Below are 25,233 nucleotides of genomic sequence, written 5' to 3'. Positions count from 1 at the left end.
AACAATTTGTATTTTTTTTTGGTAAGAATATAGGACAGGCACATATAAGCACTATGCTTCAGTCTGTACCTTTTTCAGTCACTGTAAATAATCAAATATTGATAAATGATGATGTATATTGTACTGTGATGATGACTGAAAAGAAATAAACTACTACTACTACTACTACTACTAATATACTGTAGGTATTTGATCAAGGCAATTTAATGAAGACCCTGTCAAAATGTGTATTTGTTTGTGCAGCTACATTTATGGTTATTTAATTGAATGTTATAAAAACGAATCATTCTTAAGGCAGTTTCAGATTATGTCTTGTGAACCCATCACAACTAGATCTGGGCCCCGTTCCCCGTACCTGGTTCAACAACCCCCTCCAATGTACAATAATCGAATCTCATTTTGAAATCGCTACCTGTTGAGTGGATCACCATGGTGCAATGCAATCACCTCCGAAGCTGTCTGCCACTGTCGTGTCCATAGGCAGCGTAGCGATTTCAAAATGAGATTCGATTCAAATGTATTGTCATTATACAGCACAATACATACATATATAGACTGACGAGGTGAGCTAAGTCGGATGTTAAAACTGAGTGACTAATCCATGATTTACACTTGTGCCAATTGCGTTTGTCCCTAATCTTTAGTATTGGCATTAATAAATCAGATGTCATGCTAATATGTCATGTTCTACAGTAGGACTTACTACTGTGATACCCATTAAAACAGTAATTTGAATAATAGAAGCCTACTTTGCTGGAATGATTCATTTCAAAGTGAGGCTCGCTCTCCACGCATTATTTCTACGCCGGCAGAACTAGCGTACGTCAGTGGCCAATCAGATCGCAGAAGGCGAATGCGGAACTGGAAATATATTGGGGAAAGAATAGACGCCTCCCCCCCTCTTTATAACCGCAATCACCAATCACGTATGCTGTATAGTATTTGACCTGACATACCCTTTGGAATGCCTCCAATCAGCAGCTTTGCATCCTTTGAATGGGAAGGGCTGACAGTGTCTGCTGGAGGTCAGCGTCGGGACTGGGAGGATTCTCTCTGTCGAAATCCAGAGGCTTAATCTGGCATTGGAATATAGTCATATCTGATGTCTGTCTCATCTGAAATTTGAGAAGAGATTATTTTCCATCAGCAGGTCATATTGTACCGCTACGCTTTGCTTGCTTCACGTCACACAGTCGGGCAAATGAGCATAGACTGAAATTAACGTTTGTTCTCCCGCAATAGGCCTACATCGTGTCATTTCACATTAAAACAAAAGAACATTTTTCATTACCTAAACATAAAGTGCCAGACACTTATTTGCCAAACGCTTAACCCAAAGTTGGTCCAAAAATGGTCCAACATTTTTATGGAGAGTCTGTCTGTTTAAGTTAAATTAAATGACATGACATACAGAATAGTCGCCCGGGAGATCTAAAGTTAATTTCAGTCTGTGTTCATTTTCCTGGCTGTGATATGAAGCAAGCAAAGCGTAGAAGTACATATACAGCCGGGAACCAGCCATACCCATATTATTAATATACTCTTAAGGCCTAGAATGGCACTCAGAATGATGCCTACAACCGCATAAGCAGACAATGCAGACAAAGCCTACCCCAGCTGTTTACAGGAGTCTAGGTGAGGCTCAGGTAAATCCCTACCCCAGCTGTTTACAGGAGTCTAGGTGAGGCTCAGGTAAATCCCTACCCCAGCTGTTTACAGGAGTCTAGGTGAGGCTCAGGTAAATCCCTACTCCAGCTGTTTACATGCGTCTAGGTGAGGCTCAGGTAAAGCCCTACTCCAGCTGTTTACATGCGTCTAGGTGAGGCTCAGGTAAAGCCCTACTCCAGCTGTTTACATGCGTCTAGGTGAGGCTCAGGTAAAGCCCTATTCCAGCTGTTTACATGCACGTGTGTTCGTTAGTGGTTAACGTACCGTTGTATTAGTTCGGTACACAGCCGTACTGAACTGAAGGTCCAGTACTGAAACAGTTCGGTACGGATACGTGTACCGTTACACCCCTGATGATGACACATCACATTGTCCTCCATCAACACTTGCAGACAATACTTAATTGTTTAGCTGCGACCAGCAGCTCTATAGGTCTCTCTGTCAGTCGGTTTTTTGTAGTTGAGGTTTTGAGTGCCAATAATGTGGTCCTGAATATCTCATATCACAAATTAACTAAAATGTGGGAAAGAAGTGATTTTAACAACCATCTTAAACAACCAATGGTACACACTATGCTGAAAAGCATGTGCATATGTTTGTGGAGTGAAGTTGTGGAATAATTTACCTGAAGACATCAAACTGAGTAAACATATGGCACAATTTAAAAAGCAGCTTAAAAAATACACATTAGAGAAATACAGAAATTAGTAATAACTAAGGATAAACAAAGTTATGTTATATTGGGTTATGTAGTGCTGTACTGTATTCACTGCTGTCAAGCGAATCAAGTATTTGTTTATTTTCGTACTATTACTACTAAGTAAAAGTATATTATATATTGTATTATACTAAATTATGTTATATCTAGTCAAATTATGGAAACAAATGTAAATGTTAGGGGGTAGGGATCAATAAGCTTAGCTTCCCTCTACTCCTTTTTTGGACATGTCTGCTAACTAAATACATTGCTCTTGACTTTTTGTTTATATTTCCTTTATTTTTACGTTAAAAAAAATGTATTTAAATTTTTTATGATTGTACTGTTTGACGGAGCTAGATACCGTGATTTGTTTGGAGGAATATGGAGAATACATGTTCAAAAATTTACTTTTTCATTCATTCATTCATTCATTCATTCAAGTAAAAGCATGTCCTCAAAATAGGCCTATATATTTTTGGCCACTTCGGGGCTCCATACATTCTTCTGTTTGAATACTATTGTTTTTTTTCTGTTAGGTTGAAAATATGACCATGTATGGCTGTGATGTTTTAAAAATATATATATGTATTACATATTTACAGTGTTTTTATTAAATACATATTTAAGGTTACGTGCCATAATGCTGTCTCCCTGTTTGGCCTGATTCCTATAGTCAGATCCATGCTCCTGTACAGAATGTAATGTTTTTTATTCTCTCTCTGGTATGACTGGTCTCTCTCTCTCTCTCTCTCTCTCTCTCTCTCTCTCTCTCTCTCTCTCTCTCTCTCTCTCTCTCTCTCTCTCGCTCTCGCTCTCGCTCTTGCTCTCGCTCTCGCTCTCGCTCTCGCTCTTGCTCTCTATCTCTCTCTCTGTCTCTCTCTCTCCTCTCTCCTTCCCTCTCTCTCCCCTCTCTCCCTCTCGCTCTCTCTCTCTCTCTCTCTCTCTCTGTCTCTCTCTCTCTCTCTCTCTCTCTCTCTCTTCCCTGCTCTCCTCCTGTAGAACCCAGACTTGCGTCACCTGGACGGCTTGTCCAAGCAGCTGGACTGGGAGGTGCGGAAGGTCCAGCGTTGGTTCCGTCAGCGGCGGAACCAGAACAAACCCAGCACACACACAAAGTTCTGCGAGAGCATGTAGGCTAGCTCATCACCTTAACCTCAGTTAACCTTTTGACATTTTCTAAATTCTCACTTCCTCAAGTCACCTTTCGACCTAACTCGATTCACCTTTTGACCTTTTCTCAATTCTCACTTTCTCAAGTCAGTGTGTGTGTGCATGTGGTCCAGTCAGTGGATGTTGTATTTATATTAGACTTGTACACATTGTTATTCATATAAAAGTTGTACTATCTGGCCAGTTGGTACTTCATCTGACCCTTCGTTTCTTTCTAGGTGGAGGTTTACATTTTATCTGTGTATATTTACCTATGGCATCCGCTTTCTGTGGCAGGTGAGCACCGCACATACGCCATCTGGTCAGGACATGGGAACACCTGGGAGGGAGAGGCTTGTTGTTGCCTTGATCTCAGTGTATTTCCAACTAGGGCTGCTCGATTATGGCAAAGATCATAATCACAATTATTTGGATTGATATTGAAATCACGATTATTAAACGCGATTACTCATTGATTTGAGAACATCACATGACGATGACCGAATTTGTTTTACCTTTCTCCTCGACCAAAGACAGCCTTTCTGTCATCTTCTACAAGTTACCAAAGATGTTTAAAAAATAACTGGAGAAACGTGCCGTGGCTCCCTCCTCCCTCTCAACACGACCTGAAACTACTGCTTGGGGGGAGGGGGGGGGGGGGCAGAGCCCACTGCTGTGAAGGAAGGGTACGCTGCATTTACAACACAATACAAAATGAGAGCAACACGGCACAATAATTGAAATTGAAACTCGATGAATCGCCCAGCCCTAGTTCCAACTACATTTTGCACTAGTTGGGTGGTTGTTTAAAACTCTTAAAAAAAAGGTAGTGTTAGTTGCAACATTTTATCTAGGGTTGTTCAGATTTGGTGTAACTTCTAAGTAGCTAATAGGTTGGTACAATAGGAGTAACTGTAAATGTTGGTACAGTAGGAGTAACTGTAACTGTTGGTACAATAGGAGTAGTTTCTCCAACACTGCTTGATACTCCAGGCTTGTTTAGTTTTTTCTTCACACACAGATGCTCATATTGGTGTTTGTTTGCTGAACTAATATGTGTTGTTGCTTGTGTTGCTATGCAGTCTCCCTGGATGTGGGATACACGGCATTGCTGGTACAATTACCCCTATCAGGTGAGATGTAGCTCTAAGCTATACAACAATAGGCACTGATTGCTTTTTATAATTTTTTTTACTTTATGAATGAATGAATGAATTTATTTTATTTTACGGTCTTGTTTACAGACAAATCAAACACACCTGTGTGGACTTAAAAAATATATATATAGAAAATCACAAATGTACATATTCAAGGCAAGCTCACACACAAAATCCAAAATCAACGACCGAAAAAAAGGAATAGGCTGAAGCACATGCTTATCCTTTACAAATTCTTAAAAACGAAATATATTTTAATATAAGAAAGAAAAACTTAAAATATGCTGCAAGATAAAAAAAAAAATTTAAGAAAAAAACAAATGTTTGATGTTTTACTCAAAACTGTACCCATGTTTTGATATATACATTAGGGGGCCATTAGCCAGGAGTAAACTTGGTCATATTATATTATGCTCATGCAGTGTAGGGAATATACTGGAGCAAAGGGCAATATTACCCTGTGAATTAAATATTGGTAACAGAAAATAAACCCTTCCCAGATGATAGTGCCGAGTCTGATATATGAATTTAGTCATGTTGCAAATTAAAGGTCTCACCTGCCATACATCAACATTCCAACAACAAAAGCATGTGCTGAACATACTTTAACTTAGGGAAGACATCAAGTATTTATTTGGATTTGAAGCATAGAAAAGTATTATTATTGTATACTGATGTCATGAAATTCACCACGGGCAAAATCAGGACGAAAAAATATTGTTTCTTCTAAATGTCCTACTCTGTGAGCACATTCTATCATTGTCCATATTATAGAGTATTGTTAATTTGACATTATCTTTCCCTGTGTAGATGTAGCTGCACTATATCTACAGTATGTGATACTGTATATGATATAATCAGCATTTTCTCGATCCTTGTATAGATTTCATTCATCACAACCATAGACTGCCATTAATGTCTGCGATGTTCCGTTTTTGTATCGGTGCATGTAAATATCAAATCCTGTTCATTAACTCATTCTGCGCTGGAGCTTAATGCGCGATATAGGTCTAGAACGCCACCGCTTTAATCAATGTGGGGACTGCGAGATTTGCGAGTGCTTAAAAAAATATATCTTAAATTATAGCTATGGGTCTAATACACCCGTCGATTATCAGTGAGTTGCTTCCAGTCAACATGTACAAAACGGATTGTTTTTTCATCGGTACATTTCCGTTTTATGCCGTTTTGAATATGAATATAGTTTTGGTGATTCTGAGTAATTCCAGGAAAAGATGCGATAATAGCCCTTTAGTGGAATACACTAAACAGTAAACACTTTGTCATTTTTCGCCTGATTATTGAATCTTCCTGAAGTCAACGCTAGATCATCATTATTATCCTTCCTCGTGCAAGAATGAAAAGAGCCCTGGACCGCGGGGCTCCCCCAGTTGCCTCCTGCACTCAACGGCACACAGCCACACACACACACACACAGAGACAGCGTCGATCGGGGTAGAAATAAATATCAGATCAACGATCAAATTTATATATAGTGTTCTTACCTTGTATCTGATGTAATGCAAAAGAAATAATCCAATTATCTGATTGCCATTCCAAATATTGCTTGTGGAGGTCCGTACCACACTACCAACCGTTACATATGATACGGGCGGGCGGGGTTACTGTTCCATGCCATCGTTGTATATGCCTATCTCGCCTGAGTATTTAAACCCCGGCCGCACGGCTCGGATCGTCCCAGAAAAGAAACTACACCATTCCCAGCTGGAAGGCGTAGGCGGCGGTATTTGCCCTTTTGTGAGCTCAGACCCATTCCCAACGATAATATCAGGCTGGATGGATGAAAATGAATGGATATCGCTAATAAAAGAAATAACGATTAAAACCCGACTATACTCGTGATTGGCGCTCAAGCGATGGCGAGTTAACCCGACTATCATCGTGACTGGCGCTGAATGAGTTAAGATACCTTGGATATGCTGATATCAGCTGGGATACTAAGGAGTATAAACACCTTATTCCATTTACTGTTGGGCTCAAGACCTTAATCCAATCATTGTTAACATACATTGTAATCTACTTAAACATGTTTTCCCGATATGTAAATGATACTGTATTATCTATATGTTATTAAATGTAACATGCCTCTTCACTGACTGTGTGTCTAGCTGCTGACTCTGGGGTTGTACCACTACTACGTGATAGAGCTGGCTTTCTATTGGTCGCTCATGTTCTCCCAGTTCACTGACATCAAGAGGAAGGTGAGAAACTCGCAACAATGCAAATAACCGTCTTGACTGCTGTTGTCACTCTCTGTTGTACATTTTGTTAAAGATCCCCTCTACAACTGTAAAATGTTGTATATTGAATAACTATTTGTTTGGTATCAATGGTATGTTTTTCCCACCAGAAATGTTCAATAACATGGCTTAGCAGCTTCCCTACACCCAGGGGCGTAGCTGTAGATTCTGGGCCCCATGAAAGAATGTATTTGTGGGGCCCCAACCCATGCGAGCGCAAAAATAATTTGGCCATTTATTTATTGATGAAAACACATAATATGGTTTTTACCTATACATTCGGATCAGCAGTTCAGCACCTGAACTGTTGGTGGGTGAGCCTAGTAAAGGATGTGGCATTGCGTTCATCTTCAATGAATGGACCAATGCAATAGTCTACCAAAGAACCTTGAGTCGCACTAGGCTGGGAACAACCCTGGGTCAAGTGATAGTAAACTGGACTGGACGGACAACACCGAGGCCCTCTACAGGAAGGGACAGAGCAGACTGTTCTTCCTGAGAGGGCTCAGGTCTTTTAATGTATGCAGCAAACTGCTGCAGATGTTCTACCAGTCTGTGGTTGCTGGTGCCCTCTTCTTCGCTGTGGTATGCTGGGGGCGCAACACCAACACAGACAAAATAAACAAACTGGTCAAAAAAGCAAGCCCTGTGGTGGGAGCGGACCTGGACAGTCTGGAGGTGGTGGCAGAGGGGAGGACGAGGAGGAAGCTGTATGCTATCCTTGAGAACCCCTGCCACCCCCTCCATGATGAGCTGACCGCAATGCGGTCCACGTTTAGCCACAGACTTATCCCCCCCCCCGACATATCACAAAGCGCTTCGGGCAGTCCTTTGTGCCGGTGGCAATCAGGCTCCACAACCAGGCAGGGCCAGGGCGGGCCAACTGCCGTGGACTGGAGGAGCTGGGTTGTGGACTGTAACCAATTAATTTAATTATTTAACATCATGATTGGACTTGTTTATTTTTCTTTTCATCACTTTTAGCTCTATTTTACTCTATTTTAGCTCTTTTTATCCCTATGTATTTGTCCATCTTGTTTTTAACACATACTAATAAGTGTATGTTATGTATTAACTGTTTCCACTAACTGTTTTTAAATTTCTGTTATGCTGTAATGGACATCTGAATCTCCCCTCGGGGATAAATAAAGGTTTTCAATTCAATTCAATAGGGCTGACCTTCGAAGCTTTTTTTGGCAATCGAAGCTTCAGGGCCGAGCTTCGATTTTAATTCGAAGCTTTGAGATTTTTTTTTTAAATATATTAATTATAATATATATATATATATTTTGTTTTATCTTATGTTGTGGGACTTGTACAGCACTTTGGTAAACTTTGTTGTTTTTAAATGTGCTCTATAAATAAAGTGGATTGGATTAATTAATTAAGTAGCCCATTTCGTGACGCAGCCAACAAGGTTTCACTCGGCTGCGCTGCCTGGGTGCAGTGGGGCTGCTCTCACAGCCAACGACATGACATTACATAATTATGTTGCAACCTTCGTCTATCAAGCAAACAAATATATTATATTTAATTTATAATTTATAATTATATCAGACAATGCACCTACAAAAGCAGATGATTACAATTAAATTAGCCAACTTGGTAACACATTAGTCATAGCAGCATAGGCATAGCCTTATTAATGTTTTGTGTGGCGTCGCCGTCGTGTACAACGATACTTTTTAGGTGATTTGACAAAGTTGTTGTAGAGTTGTGATATGCCATTTTCTTCTGGCATATCTGGCACTCAGCTTTTTGGGCATTGTCTTTGCATATTTTAAAGTGTAACCACACGTCTGATGACTTCTTCGTCGACATGTCTGCTGCACATGTCCTTGTTGTTTTCAACACAGATAATTTCCACATGCTTGTTGTAGAGAGGTGGAGTCGAGGCGCCGCTTACTTTTGTTTCATTGGAATGGAAGCGGGAAGGCGCCGCTTACTGATGTTTTTTCTTTCGTTTCTGAGCTCCTGATTCATGAGCTGTAGAGAGGACATTTTCCTGTCAGTCTGGCTGTTCCAAGCTGCAAGCTGCTGGCGCGCTGCTGTGCATGGACTGAAGTTCACTGAACCATCATGCAATGAATGAAGGGAGGGGTGCTCATTCTGTCAAAGAGAGTAACAAGCACCTGTTTGTTTCTTTTGTGACGTTTTTCTTTAATACAGGAAATTGTAGGAATGCGGTAATGATAGTGAAAACGGAGCTGTGTTCCGATGCAAAAATACTATTTTATTACGCACTCTACTGTCGCACAAACAACACTTCCATTCATCTCTCATTCGTCTCTCTTTAACTACGTCATCCCCCGCTAAGGATCACGGGAGATGTAGTAAACACCACATAAGGCTAGAATGCCGTGAATTATGTCCCAGTAGCCACTACACACGTCCCCCCAGAATTCACAAGAACTGGCCCCAAAAAACGTCCAGGGGCTCTGACGACCCGCCCAAAACGACTCCGGTACCCCTGGGCAGGCACAGGAAACCGAGGCAGTGGTAAAGCAGTAGGCTGACACTGAACAGGCCTCGGACGGCAGGTCCGGGGGTCCGCCGTAGCTAGAGTAGGCGTCGGGACTGCCCTACCAGGGGGGCGACCGCGGCGGGGCGGTTGGGCCAACTCAATGGGGCGGTCCAAATCCAGGTGAGCAGGCTTCAAGCGATCCACCGAGATCCGTTCTTCCCTCCCCCCCATGTCAACGACAAAGGTCTTATCGCCTGCCTTCACAACCCGGTAAGGACCATCGTAGGGTGACTGTAGGGGGCCTCGATGGGCGTCGCAGCGGATAAACACGTACCCCGCTGCTTGCAGATCAGGCGGGACACGCACCTTCGGAACGCCGTGGCACGAGGTAGGGATGGGCAAGAAAGACTTGGCCTTGTCCAGCAGAGCATCCCGCTGTTCCAGTGCTGACCAGGAGGCCGTAACACAGGGAAGAAAATCCCCTGGGACACGGAGGGGTTGGCCGTATACCAGCTCAGCTGAAGATGAAAGAAGGTCCTCCTTAGGTGCAGTACAGAGCCCCAGCATCACCCAAGGAAGTCTGTCGACCCAGCTGTCGCCCCGGAGATTGGCCTTGAGAGCAACTTTCATCGACCGGTGAAAGCGTTCACACAGGCCGTTGGCCTGTGGATGGTAGGCCGTAGTGCGGTGGAGGGAGACACCCAACTGCTGGGTAATGGAAGTCCATAACGCGGAAGTGAATTGGGCCCCTCGGTCAGAGGAAAGATCAGAGGGAACACCGAACCGGGCGACCCAGGTACTGATGAATGCGCGGGCCACATCAGCTGTAGTAGTCGCAGTGAGTGGGACAGCCTCCGGCCAACGGGTGGTCCTGTCTACCATCGTCAGAAGGTGAGTGTACCCCCTGGAGGGAGGAAGGGGTCCCACCAGATCCACGTTGATGTGGTCAAAACGCCTCTCAGGGACATTGAACCGCTCCAACGGGGCCTTAACATGCCGATGGACCTTCGCGCGTTGGCATGCCATGCAGGTCTTGACCCAACCCCCAATGTCAACCTTCATCCTGGGCCAGACGAATTTCGCTGCCATTAGGCGCTGTGATGGTTTCCTGCCCGGGTGCGAGAGGCCATGGACAGCCTCGAAAACTTGTCGTCTCCATGCCCGTGGAACCACTGGCCTTAGCTGCGCCATAGATATATCACATAGGGGCAATTCCATGCAAATGTCAACCTCACCATGAAAACATTTAAATAACATGATCATAACCAAACCAATTTCAAATGTATCATCAAGGTCTATATTTTGAAGTACAAAATAGATTTGATCGTAATATTTATGAGAATGCATGTTTTTTCACACTACAGGAGGACACAATGATGTAAACATTTATTTTTCGATTAACCTAATTGTATGACTTTCTGAATGGCCAGAATGGCAAAAAAAATCAACAGATATTTTTCTAACCTCACCTTTGGTCATGAAGGGCTCTTGTATCAATATGTGAATCAATTATGTACTTTGTGTCTTTCCATTGGCAGGTGAAGCATGCTGTTATAATGCCCCTTTATGGGACAGCGAATGTAACATCCATAACGTTTTCCAGGAAAAGTTGTCACAAAACATGCATCTGGAATGCAATGTCAACCAAACTTCCTAAGCAAAGCTAACTTTTATAAAGATGACATATTAGCAACAATTAGTCATTCTGGTCTTATTTTTTGTATTCTTTACAAGTGTTATGGATGTTACCGTTATGGATGTTACATTGCAAGTGACGGATGTTACATTGCGAATGTGTGTTGTTAAGTCCGATTATGACCCCTTTGTTTGAAGCATAATTTACACATTTTAGTTACACTTATTGAGATAAAGATGAGCCTGCAATAAGAAATGTTTTGACCTTTTGGATTTTCAGATAGGTGACAAAATACACAGCGTTATTGATGTTACGGAAATTGACAAGCTTTTCGGACTCACTGAACACATGATGAAAACTCTGTGAATATCTTTTTCAAAGAATAACATGTTTACTATCACTTTGTAGGGAAGGGTTTGAGGTACCCAAAAAGCACATTCAGGAAAACCTGGCATTTCCTCAAGGAATGAATCACAAAAAAGTGCTGTTATGGATGTTACATTTTTGCGTTATGGATGTTACACGTCTGAAATAGACAAAAAACACTATCAAAAATGTGTGTTGTTAAGTCCGATTATGACCCCTTTGTTTGATTTAAATCAGAGGTATTTTATGACTCCTTGTTTGATTAAAATCCAACATATTTCCAGACACAACTTTTTCACACATTGGTCTAGGCCAGACCTGGGCATTGTACGGCCCGCGGATTCTGACCGGCCCGCGAAAGATTACATGATAATAAAAAAAAATGAAAAAAATATTTTTTTTTAATATTTTTTTATTTATTTTTTTTACTTTTTTCTTTTCATGTCAACGTTCACACGCACAATATACGCTTACCTAGGATTTGACTTGATTCAACAACAAAGCAGTCGGGGCAAGCCGAAAACGGTCGAAAGTGTGGTTATTTGAAGTTTGGATTTCTTTTTTCACAACTGAGGTAGGTAGATACAATTTTTAGAGACTAAAATACAGAAAAAAGGTATCGATTCACAGGTACCGGTACTGTATCGGTTCAAATGTGAACGGTACCCATCCCTACTGAACACACAACTGCAGGGCAAGGGCATTTTTGCTCATGAAATGCATAGCCATGTGAAAGCCTTCATGACAAAGTTGCAATTAATTTCAAGGCAACTAGGCAGCAACAATCTCAAACACATGAAAACCCTGAAAGAAGTCAAACCATCAGCTGATCACCGGCACAGGTACTCATCCATGTTGGGAGCACTGCATGATGAATTTTCAAGGCGTTTTCAAGATTTCAAAAAGGTTGAGGATGAAATGCAGCTGGTTTCCTCTCCCTTTACCTGCAGTGTTGATAGTGCACCCACTGATGTTCAGCTTGAACTCATTGACCTGCAGTCTGATTCACTACTGAAAGAGCACTTTAAGTCAGCATCACTGCTAGAGTTCTACTCTGCTCTCAAGGAGGAGAACTTTCCAAACATGAGGAGACATGCTCAGAAGATGTTGGTTGTCTTTGGATCCACTTATATGTGAACAGACATTCTCAGTCATGACGTTTACCAAGTCCAGGTACATATCCTCTCTCACTGATGAACATCTGGCAGCTGTGCTTCGCATCTCCACCTCAGACATGCAACCTGACTTTGATGGACTTGTTAAAGCTCAACAGAGACTGGATTTATCACACTGAATGAAAAAAAAAAAAAAGCTGAAGAACACTAAAATGTGGAAATATAACAAGTGAAATGGGACACTTGATCTTTTTTTTCTTTTTTTTGCACAGTTCTGAAAACATTAAATGTTTAATATAGGCATGTAAAGTAAAAAAGGCTACTGGGACACTTTTCTTTACACTGTTCAGTGACATGGCTTGTTTATTTTGGCTATAAGATGATGTGATGTCTTTAGAAAGCTAAGAAAATCCTTGTTTCAATAGTATATGAAACTCAAAATAATAACTTTATTTGTATAGCACTTTTTCATACATGCCCTTTGTTATTAATGTTTCACATTTTGTTTATCATTTTGTAAATAAATTATATTTGAATAAATTATATTTTTGAAAGCTAACCTAACCTTTTAATTGCCAAATAATAACATACACTCTTAGCAGGGGTCAAAACAATGCAATTTACTGCTTTTTATATAGAAATAAAATGTATATTATGCATAATTGAGTTTGGAATTTTGGCCCGGCCCTCCAACATATTTTCAGTTGCTCATTCGGCCCCCCGGGAAAAATAATTGCCCACCCCTGGTCTAGGCAGAGCAGTGTCCACGTTAGCCTACTGCTAATCGGCTGCTGTCGGCCATCTCCCCCTCGCGTCTGCTCAGCCTACATGTGTATTTGTTATTGTTTTGCGGAGTATCGTGACAAGAAACCCACCCCAAAAAACACAGAAACCCCAAATGAAACCAAACAGAAAGTAAATGAGTATTATTCCAGGGACGACATTTCAAGACAGGCCCCAGGAATGAAGGATGCAGTGACCATAAGAGAAGGAGTCAAGCAGAGGGTTCAGAAACGCCACATGTCCATGTCCCTTATGGAGGCTTACCGCTGCACTTCCAACCAAAGAGGACAAGTCCTGGGTCAGTTTTGATCAGATTCGTGAACACCTCAATCCTCACATGGATAACAGAGGGAGATACCATTTCTCTGAACCAGTCCAGGCAGAGTGAATTGGACTTGGTTTTTTATAATTTTCTTTTTCATGGTGAGGTTGACATTTTCATGGAATTGCTCCAAAACGAATTTTCTGATTGAACCGATATTAATATTGCTGTTCTCTGTATAGAAAACACTTTTTTATGTTAATCAAATAAAGAGCTATTTTCCAAAAACGTTTTGTAATTTATTTTCAGAAGTGACTGATATTTTGAAACTATTTAAGACAAAAAAAAAGATAATTTTTTTGTTGTGATTTTTGTGATGTCACAGTATGATGTTGTAGCACTTGTGTCACTAACAGTAACCGCTGTTCACCACGGGCACAGTTCTAGGTTCAAATGAGGAGAGGAGTAATATGCACAATTAAAATAATAGTAGACCAGAGACAGAGTTATAACAATAACTGGTGTTTTAATTAAAAGCGCGCTAGCTAGACAGTAATAATACATACAGACGTAAAGTACAAGTAATGTTTTGAAGTATCCTTTTTAAGTTCTTTCAGTAACCTCTCCTTTCGGGAGGGTTAGTTCGATATCAAGTCCTAGGTTGATTGGATCAACCTAGCTAAAAGCTAGGTTCCAGGTTGGATATTGGATGTATCCTTTTATCATCAGTAAACTCTATATCAGTTTATCATTTCAATAGGTAAACGTTTAAACATATTAATTTAAACCTTTAAGTGTGCAGGGAATGCAAATACCTTATTAGGTGAATTTACCCTTTAAACCATCTTTCTTTACAGGAGAACCATCAGTGATTCAGCTATAATCAATATGTCATCAATGGGATTAAAGTATCTTACTGGGTGAATTTACCCTTTAATTCTCCCTTCTTATAGGAGAATATGAGTACCCATATATCAAATTAAATCAAATCAAATACAAAATACAATATCAAAATAAGTTAACACAAGGTGAACGGGGTCGAAGCCCTTGGAAGTCCTTGTATTCTCGTTCAATCAGTTCAATCCTACCGGACTGTTGGTGTAACAGGAGTTGAGCAACAGGGGTATTCACATCAGGCTGGCATTAGCCTTGAGCTATATCAGAGGTTCCGGGGTTGGCTCGCCATCTGGTATCGGTCCGGCACACCGCCTCGTCCCGCGTGGGCACACGTGGTGATGGGTGGTCTGGAACTGCTCCCAGGGTGGAACGGGGTGCTGGTTGAGAATTGCAGGTTTCAGTCTATGTTGTTTAGTCCATTCAGTCTGTTCAGTGCTGCTTCAAGATGCTGAGGAAGAGAGAGAAGCTGAGGAACCGCCCGCTTATATAGAGACCCAAATGTTCTAGAATGTGACCTCATACGGTGACATCACGAAGGTTCCATAACTTTCTATCATGACATCATACGGTGGTTCTAGAATGTTTTACGTTCTAGAAAGTTCTATTATGACATCACCACAAACATCACAGAATGTTCTATGTTCCAGAAAGGTCTATTCTCGACATCATCACAAACGTTCTAGAATGTTCTATGTTCTAGAATGTTCTATTATGACATCATACATCACAAATGTTCTTACATAATAGAATTAACTATTTATGTTCTTATTCAATGGCATTAACTATTTATGTCTATGACTAAACCTGGCAAGGCCGTTGACCTTGGGGACTCGATCATCACCCATCTTCCTGCGTTGGTTGCTCTGCAACTCACTAATCCCTCGAGGACTTTGGTCTGACCTGGAGTGATAGTTTCAGGGTCTTTGCTATGTAGTTTCACTTCGCCCATGCTGGAATCCGCAGACTGTTTATTTCTGGCTCCAAGGGTTTTCCAGACTACCTTGTAGCCGTATGGCAGGGATTGGTAGTTCTGAGATGTGGTATCTGCGCACTGCTTGTACAGGATATCTAGGGCGTTGGTGCCTATCAGCGCTGATGACAGAGAGGAGTGCATATCAGGCACAATCAGCGCTAGGGTGGGCGCTTCGATGTCTACTCCGAACATGCTCTTGGGAAACTTGATTGTAGTTTCGACGTAGCCGAGGTAGGGAATTTCCTGACCGTTGGCTCCTTCCACTTCAAGCAGGTCGTATAAGGAGTGGATGGGTATATGAGCCATGTTCTCTTGATAGAAGGAATTCGGGATCGTTGTCACTTGGGAGCCTGTATCGAGTAAGCAGCTGCACTCTTTACCCTCTATGGTTACTTGTGCAGTGCATTTAGCTTCAACCAGTCCTTTTGGTAGGGCTGCTTCTTTGGTATGAGAGGCCGAGCACATAGTGGAGGCTCGCCACTTCCGTCTGGGACATCTCTCTTGTAACTCAGTTCCTGCCTGTCCCTCAGCAGCAACTGTCTTTAGTTTAAATCGGGCTTGGAGGCTCTATTTTCAGCGTCCCATGCATGCTGTTTTTCTTCTAGTAATTTCTTTTTCGAGACCACCAGAGAGGGGTTCGGTTCGCTCTCGCAGTGGGGTCTTATGTGTCCATCTTCTCCACATCTGAAGCAATACCAGGGTCTTGGTCTATTGCTTGTGTAGTTCTTTGGGTTTGGAGTCTCTGACTTTTGGGACTTGGGAGTACTACCTCTGTCAGTCGTCGGCTTCGGTTTAACTGATGCCGGGGCTTCTTGCTTGGGAGCTGGCCTCGCTTGTCTGTTCTTGTTGTCCATCATTCTTGCGAGCTGTTTCTGTAGGTCTGCAACTAGCACCTTTAAACTTTGGACTTCGGAGCTGGTGTCCGGAATCGGCTGTGAAGTGCATTCCTCTTCGCATTGGTTCCAGATGCCCTGGTCTCTCTCTCTCTCTATCTGGTAGTTACTCGATACCCTTGTTTTTGAAACATTGAGGTACTGTCTCATGCGGCATTCTTTGGAAGAGCGCTTGTCTTCTGCTGTGCGAAGTAACAGGAGGAACTCTGCAAAGGTAGGTGGGTTTCTCTTTCTCTGTTCTATCTGCAGCTCGGTTATCATGGTGTTGTCCCAGCAGCCTCTGATGAATTGTCTTAGAAGTTGCTGATCAAGGTCGGTTGCAGGCTACGGTTGAGCGCTTTCTGCCACTCAACAAACTCATCTAGCAAGACTGGCCAGGCTCCGTCTTCATCATAGTTACTCAGGTCTGTGCTGACTGTCCTGCTGAACTCTAACACGTTGTACCACTGATCTTTATTCATTACGCTGTACTTAGACTGCTCTAGGAACTGATGAAACACAGGGAAAAGAGACCACGTCCTCCCAAGCAGCAGTGCCAACATGGACTTAGCTGTGTCCATGTCCAGACTCCTCTGGTCCTTATCCCTGGAGAAGTCAAAGGCGTATTGGTAGATATTCTTGAAGATTGCAGAGTCGTTGAGCTGACAGCGGAGGTAGTCCAGCTTGCGCTGTAATCTTTCTGTACAGTCACACTGTAGTAGAGTCATTCCCCTTAGCCACTCCTCCTTAGTAAAAAATCCCATATTTGGTGCTTCTAATTTCCAGGCTAAAACCAACATAATAATGTTCTCCAGTTCCACTCCGATGTCCTCACAGAACTTCTTCATGCCGTTGGGCCTGACCACATCATCTGGCCCAGCATACTCGTAGAACCAGGCCAGGCACTTCTTACTGGAGAACTTTTCCTCTCCACTCAGTAACCTGCCCCCATGGATCTGAGGCCTACAGAAACTGGTGATTTTATTCTTGCGGAGCCCATGGTCGTCTGACCCCAAGGACTTTCTCTTAACAGGCATCTCTGAGGCTGGACTGGGCTGCTGGTTCTGGACTGGAGTAGTTTGTCCAGCGTTTGTGATACGATGTTTATGTCAGCCAGTCCGCACTGTCGCTCGCTATCAGATCTTTTTTGTTACAACCTCGTCAACCGATCACTTTTCATAACCCTAACCCCATACGGTGGTTCTAGAATGTTTTACGTTCTAGAAAGTCCTATTATGACATCACCACAAACATCCCAGAATGTTCTATGTTCCAGCAAGGTCTATTCACGACATCACCACAAACGTTCTAGAAGGTTATATGTTCTAGAATGTTCTATTATGACATCATATTGTGACATCACAAATGTTCTTACATAATAGCATTAACTATTTATGTTCTTATTCAATGGCATTAACTATTTATGTCTCTATGGGTGCTTTCTCACTCACCATTCGGGTCCGTTCCGTCCTCGTTTCGTCCTTGGGTGCAAATTTCCCCCCTCCCTCTCCCCCCTCTAGTTTGCGTACACACTCAGTCTTGGTGCGCTCTGGGTTTTGTTTACGGTTTGCATTTTAAGCGTGTAAGCTTGCCGTAGGCGATGTCACGCTCGAAAATGTAAACACAGGAAGAGTGTTAACACGGCGGTGGAGACTGGATGCTGATATAAAAGAAACAAATAACCAATAAATCTATCTAGTCTACTAGACCTACCTACTAGTTAGCAGCTAACATTAGCCCATCACTCGCGGCAATTATATTACATGTCAGTTGATGGAACTGGTGTCGTGGATTCTGCTTTGAGCGTTTCCCAGGGTTAACGCTAGTTAGCTTAGCCTGTTCAGCAGCTGTTCAGCAGCTAACATTAGCCCATCGCTCGTGGCAATTATATTGCATGCATGTCATTGATCTACTGGTCGACCACGGCCGACTGGTTGGGCACCACTGGTCTAATAGAAATGAATGCATTCGAACAAGAAACCAATGTATAGACATAGCAATGGCAAACAAAATTGCCAGGCCTAATGCGAGCCAGGGAAGTGTTGTGCTTTGTAACGTGGCTTCATGTTTTCATCCACTGAGCTGTGAGGCTCCACATGCTTGTTTTGGTTGAGGTCTGAACTCGCAAATTGCCCATAAATATAGTTTTTGTGGGTATTGTCCAGTTGTTGCTGTGTTTTTATCTGCCCAAAATTCAAGCAAGTAACCGTTGTGTGTGTCAGCAAGTTGATACAAAAGCCTCCCCCGCTCCCACTGGCGCGCACCCGGAACCACCTATTTCAGCGGTCCAGGTTCAGCGCCCCCGGGGACGGGGGGAGCGTTCTCACTAGGACAGACACACCCTTTTCTGATGCGATCCGGCTCTGATTCGACCCCGAATGGTGAGTGAGAAAGCACCCTGAGACTAAATAGTTATGAATCTGAAACCTGGGTTACATGTCATAATAGAATATTCTAGAACATTTGTGATGTCACAGTATGATGTCATAATCGAACATTCTAGAACATTTGTGTTCTATATATTCAACAATTCTCTCAGCATGTGGCTCAAGATGTCGTATGTGGAGGCAGCTAAGGTGCATCGGCCTAAGAAGAAGAAGTCTTCAGTGGAGAAAGAGTCAGAGTCAGTGAAGGGATTGATCGGCGACGGTGACATGAAGGGGAGTGACATCAAGTGGTGGGAATTGTTGAGCGTTGAGGAGTATAACTTGATCATGGCGAGAACTCAAAAGGAGCTCAGGGAGGGGAGGAACGACAGCGATAGGGGTGAGAATAGCCAGGGCAAAGGGAAGGAGTCGGGTGGTGACAGAATGGAGTATAGTGGGGAGGAGAGTGAGAAAGAAGGGTGGGAAAAGGTGGGGAAGAAGAGTAGGGAAAGGGGAGTAAGAGGAAGAAAGAGGAGGAGAGGAACGACAGCGATGGGGGTGAGAATAGCCAGGGCAAGGGTAAGCGGTCGGGTGGTGACGATATGGAGTGTAGGGGGGAGGAGAGTGGGGGAGAAGGGTGGACGAAGGTGGAGAAGAAGAGTGAGGTAAGTAAGGGGAAGGGGAGTAAGAGGAAGAAAGTGAGGGAAGATAGCTCAAGTGGGTCAGAAGGCGAGGGTGGAGGAAATTATGTTGCAGAAGTGATTCATATAGTGGTTAGGCTTGAGGGGGAGGGGGGAGTGAGGAAATTAGGTATGTTCGAGTTGCCCAAACTCATTGACGAGCAATTAGGTGAGGTAAAGTACGCAAGAGTTTTGGCGGATGGGAATCTGGCCGTAGGGTGTGTTAGTGAGGAGCAGGTGGAGAGGGCTAGGAAGATGAGGAGCATTGGTGGGGTGGGTATAAGTAAGGTAGTGAGAGTAGGGGAGAAGAGGGAGGGGGGATGTAAGGGGGTGATAGCTGGGGTACCGGTCGAGGTTAGCATAGAGCAGCTGGTGGAAGAGTTAAGGGGGGACGTGCGTAATGGCATAGTTAAGAGTGCAGAAAGGATGAAGAGGGGAGCAGATAGGATAGTGACGGAGATGGTAGTGATTAAGTTTGAGGGTGGGGTTGTTCTTAGTGAGGTGTTTGTAGGGCATAGGGTGTTTAGGGTTAGGGAATTTGTTCAGAGTCCTCTTAGGTGTTATAGGTGCCAGGAGTTTGGCCATATAGCTATTACGTGTAGGAAGGGACAGAGGTGTGCTAGGTGTGGCGGGGAACATGACTATGGGAAGTGTGGAGAGGGAGTGAAGCTGAAGTGTTGTAGTTGTGGTGGGGAGCATAGTGTAGCATTTAGGGGGTGTGAGGTGATGAAGAGGGAGGTCATGGTTCAGAGAGTGAGAAGGGAGGGTAAGTTATCGTATGCAGAGGCGGCTAGGAGGGTAGGACAGGGAAGTCAAGATAGGGTGCAGGGGGTTGGAGAAGGGCATTTGGCAGAGAGGGTAGAGAGAGGGTATGGGAGGAGAAATTTGGTATTGTGGCCTTCGTGGCAGGGGTAGTTAATGTTATGGCAGAGATTAAGGGTAGAACAGATAGGGTAAAGATGAAGGTCTGAAATGGGAGGAGGTGGTTAGGGAATTGGATAAGGGGGTTGTGAGGGACCAAGCAGTCCAGAATAAGATCGCAGGGGGCAAGGAGTGTCTCGCAGAGGGGGGCTCAGTCAGGAAGTAGCAGCATTAGCTGCACTCCATTGGACAATGTAGGGGATGACGGATTCCAGTAGACTGCGGGAAATTCAAAAGAAGAAAGAAGAAGAAGAAGAGCTCATCAAAAGAACTGCAGAGGGCAGTAATACGCCACGATGCGTCTACACTGCCGGAAATTCAAAAGAAGAAGAAGAAGAAGCATTTCCTGGAATTTTTTCAGACTACAACATGAATCCAGACTCGTTTGACCCTCAAAATGTTCCACCAAAGTCAAACACATGTGGGTAAAGCCCTATTTTTGATAGTGTTTTTTGTCTATTTCAGACGTGTAACATCCATAACGCAAAAATGTAACATCCATAACAGCACTTTTTTGTGATTCATTCCTTGAGAGGAAATGCCAGGTTTTCCTGAATGTGCTTTTTGGGTACCTCAAACCCTTCCCTACAAAGTGATAGTAAACGTGTTATTCTTTGAAAAAGATATTCACAGAGTTTTCTGTTACGAATCACAGGTAAGTGAGAGTTCCAGTTGTCGAGGAAATGAGACAGAGAATTGTTTACTCTTCAAAACAGGTTTAACTCTTTATTTCAAGAGAACAAGAGTAATTAATATAGACAGAGAGTTGGGTCAGCACTTGTCCAAGCGGTCCTGCCCGTAGTATCAAGTGAAGCTCTAGCAAAGAACAAGAGACAGAGCAGACATTATAAGGGCACATACCAAACATTCCAACGTGTCAATTAGTGACAGCTAGTATGACAGCCAGTGACAGCACCCAGGTGTGACAGACAATTAGTGCGAGACAGCAAATCAGCAGTGACATACAAAGTGTAACCCAAACAACAGGAAGTAAACCAGACAGACAGTAGGATACTATCCTAAGGAGGATAGGACCCAGAACGTTACAATATCTCCCCCCGACGAACGGCACCTGATGTTCACCTAGGGGCCTCGGGATGCAGCCGCCGGAAATCATCGATCAGGCTGGGATCTAAAATATCCCGTTGAGGCACCCAAGAACGCTCTTCTACCCCGTACCCCTCCCAATCCACCAAGAACTGAAACCCCCTACCCCTCCGCCTACAACTCAGGATTCTCCGCACCGTATAGACAGACTGACCATCAATAATGCGGGGCGGAGGAACCGCAGGAAGTGGCGGGGACAAGGGCGATGAGAGGAATGGCTTCAACAGGGACACATGAAACGTCGGATGGACCCTCAGAGGCCGGAAGGCGTAGCCTGTAAGCCATAGGATTCACCCGACGCACCACTTTAAAGGGCCCTATAAAGCGCGGAGCCAGCTTCCTGGACTCCACCCGGAGAGGGAGATCACGGGTGGAAAGCCAAACCCGCTGTCCAGGACGGAAAACTGGAGCCGGACGATGCTTGCGGTTAGCTTGCCGCTAAGCCTTAACCGAGGCCTTCTGCAGCGCCGTCCGCACCCTGTTCCACGTCCTGCGACAACGAGCCACATGTGCCTGGGCCGACGGCACCTCAGCCTCCTGCTCCTGTTCGGGAAACAGAGGAGGTTGAAAACCATATTGACACTGAAAGGGAGACATACCAGTAGAGGAGGAGAGGAGGGTATTATGTGCATACTCAGCCCAGGCCAACCTCCTACTCCACGTCGCCGGACACCCAGCAACGTAGCACCTCAGAACGCCCTCCAGATCCTGGTTGACGCGCTCTGTCTGCCCGTTCGTCTGCGGATGGAACCCAGACGACAGGCTGACGGAGGCGTCGAGGCCGGCGGCGAACGCCTTCCAGAACCTGGAGGCGAACTGAGGACCCCGGTCAGACACAATATCCACTGGAAGCCCATCGACCCAAAAGACGTGCTGCACCACCAGGTCAGCTGTCTCCCGAGCCGAGGGGAGCTTGGGAAGGGGAATGAAGTGGGCCGCCTTGGAGAACCGGTCCACCACCACCAGGATGGCAGTGAACCCATCCGATAGGGGAAGGCCGGGAAAGAAATCCAGGGATATGTGCGACCAGGGACGCTTGGGAATAGGAAGCGGTCGGAGGAGACCCGCCGGTGCACGGCGAGAGGTCTTACTGCGCGCGCACACCGGACAGGCCGCCACAAAGGAGCGTGTATCCCCCCCCTCTGTCGGCCACCAAAACCTCCTACGGATAAACTCCAGGGTTCTGGTGGCCCCAGGGTGGCCGGTTAGAGAGGATGTATGTGCCCACTGCAGCAGGCGCGAGCGTGCCGCCTTGGGTACATACATCCGGCCCGGAGGACCCCCACCGGGATCGGGCTCCCGTGCCTGAGCCGATCTTACCACCCTATCTATGCCCCATGACACGGGTGCCAAAATCAAGGCCTGTGGAACAATAGGGTGGGGCTTCTCCTCTCGACCCGGAAGATCAAACTGACGTGACAGGGCGTCAGGTTTGATGTTCTTGGAACCGGGTCGATAGGAGATGGAAAATCGAAATCGAGTGAAGAATAACGCCCACCTGGCCTGGCGAGCGTTAAGGCGTTTAGCCCCTTGGATGTAAGCCAAGTTCTTATGATCAGTCCAAACAATGAAAGGATGTGCCGCCCCCCTCTTACCAATGTCTCCATTCCTCCAGTGCCAATTTGATTGCCAACAACTCCCGATTACCCACGTCGTAGTTACGCTCGGCCGGAGACAGCCGGCGTGAAAAGAAGGCGCAAGGATGCACCTTACCGTCCATTAAACACCTCTGAGAGATCATCCCTCCCACCGCGGTGTCAGAGGCATCCACCTCCACAATGAACGGAACCTCTGCATCGTGACGGATTAGTACAGGGGCGGAGGTAAATCGACGTTTGAGGTCGCAGAAGGCCGACTGTGCCCTAGGCGACCATTCAAAGCCAGGGAGAGAGGACTTAGTGAGAGCTGTTAAGGGATTGACTAAGGCGCAAAAATTGCAAATAAAACGCCTGTAAAAATTTGCAAAGCCCAAAAAACGTTGTAACTCCTTGAGCGACGAAGGCCGTGGCCAATCCAAGACTGCACTCACCTTGGCTGGATCCATGCGAAGATCACCCTTCGTCAACACAAAGCCCAGGAAGGACACGGTGTCAGTGTGAAACACACACTTCTCTGCCTTAACAAATAGTTGATGCTTAAGGAGACGTTGAATCACCTCACAAACGTGCAGTTGGTGTTGCACCATATTGCGAGAAAAAATTAGGATGTCATCTAAGTACACAAATACTGACACCCCAATTAAATCCTGCAGCACGTCGTTGACCAGGGCTTGGAAAACTGCCGGAGCATTAGCTAAACCAAAAGGCATGACCAAATACTCATAATGCCCATTAGGAGTATTAAATGCAGTCTTCCACTCGTCTCCTTCTCTAATCCTGACCAAGTTGTATGCATTACGTAAGTCAAGTTTAGAAAAGACCTGTGCCCCCTGTAAGCACTCAAAGGCGGTATCCATGAGGGGCAAAGGGTAACGGTTCTTGATGGAAACGTCATTCAACCCCCTATAATCAATGCACGGCCGCTGACCCCCATCCTTTTTTGCCACGAAAAAGAAGCCAGCGCCTGCAGGGGATGTGGACGGTCGGATATGCCCCGCGGACAGTGCCTCTTGAATGTAAGTGTTCATGGACACAGTCTCAGGGCGAGAGAGAGAGAACATCCGCCCACGGGGTGGAGAAGCACCAGGTAGAAGATCAATGGGGCAGTCGTAAGGTCTATGAGGCGGTAGTGCGTTAGCACGCGTCTTACTAAAAACGTCTGCCAGGTCAAAATAGACCGCAGGCACACCTGCTAAATCAGGGTTGGGAGATAATACAGAATCTGCAACGTTCACCGTCATCCTGGAGAGACACAAAAGAGGGGGGGGCGGAGAGGGGCAAGTGAACTCTCGCCAGCGTCAGCCCTGACGCCGCTTCCCATGGAGAGTTCACCCGTAGCCCAATTAATATGAGGGTTATGCATAACAAGCCAAGGGTGACCTAAAACAATGTCAGAGTGAGGAGACATGACAACAAAAAATTGCAAATACTCCCAATTGTTACCCGCCACCTGAACCCACAGTTGCCCGGTGCGCTGAGTAATAAGTCCACTGCCAAGCGGTTGACCGTCTAACGATCGGACTGGAATGGGTACTTCTAGAGTCTCTAAGGGACCCCCCCACTCTAGAGCCACCCCCACATGAATTAAGTTGCCCGCAGCCCCTGAATCCACCAAAGCCCTGGTCGTTTTAAAAGAATCCCCCCACCCAACAGTGACATAAAAAAATTTGCGTGTGTCATCCATGACCGGAGAGAAGTGCCCACCTGCTAATACCTTCCCCAGGTCTAGCGGGCCCCTCCGTTTCCCGAGAAGCCCCGACAGGTGGCGAAACAATGCCCCGTGCGGCCACAGCGAAAGCAGCGCTTCTCGTTGACCCGCCTCTGTCTCTCCGCGTCAGAGAGGCTCAGAGCTCCCAGCTGCATGGGCTCGTTGTCACCCCGGTGCTCTCTCATGGGCTGGTATGCCGGCCGTTCGACACCAGAAGAGGGGCGGAAGAGTACCTGTGACGAAGCCTCCCTCTTGCGCTCCCTCTCCCGATGCCGATTGTCCATTCTTATGGCCAGGTTGATCAGGTGGTCCAGGTGCTCGGGTAGCTCTCGTGTTGCCAGCTCGTTCTGCATGCGCACAGAGAGCCCATGCAAGAAGTGGACACAGCAGGGGATCTCTGGCCAGGCCGCCTCTCGAGCCACAATGCGGAAGTCAATGGCGTAGTCTGCTACAGCGCGAATGCCTTGCCGGCAGGACATAAGTCGACCGCCGGCTTCGTAAATGGAAATCACCCTGGAGGTATCGAATACGCGACGTAACTCCAGGGTGA

General features: G+C 45.0%; 2 protein-coding genes across 2 annotated transcripts in view; one reads left to right on the top strand and one right to left on the bottom strand.

Moving 5' to 3' along the window:
• The window catches only part of cers5 (ceramide synthase 5), a 118,620-nt gene that overhangs the window by 53,148 nt on the left and 40,239 nt on the right, over positions 1 to 25,233 (top strand). Inside the window, exons 3-6 of the mRNA XM_084317603.1 lie at positions 3,368 to 3,498; positions 3,757 to 3,814; positions 4,600 to 4,650; positions 6,804 to 6,896. Of these exons, the coding sequence (XP_084173729.1) occupies positions 3,368 to 3,498; positions 3,757 to 3,814; positions 4,600 to 4,650; positions 6,804 to 6,896 (333 nt within the window). The remainder of the gene's footprint in view (positions 1 to 3,367; positions 3,499 to 3,756; positions 3,815 to 4,599; positions 4,651 to 6,803; positions 6,897 to 25,233) is intronic.
• Positions 16,618 to 17,340, bottom strand: LOC311230679 (DCN1-like protein 5; the record flags this gene model as incomplete). Its single annotated transcript, XM_084317042.1, has 1 exon — positions 16,618 to 17,340. One exon carries the CDS (start codon positions 17,338 to 17,340, stop codon positions 16,618 to 16,620), a length of 723 nt encoding a protein of 240 aa, XP_084173168.1.

Source organism: Notolepis coatsorum (genome assembly GCF_963971535.1).
Source record: "Notolepis coatsorum genome assembly, chromosome: 6".
Classification (NCBI taxonomy): Eukaryota; Metazoa; Chordata; class Actinopteri; order Aulopiformes; family Paralepididae; genus Notolepis; species Notolepis coatsorum.
Note: the sequence above shows the minus strand (reverse complement) of the source record. Positions and strands in the feature narration are given on the sequence as shown.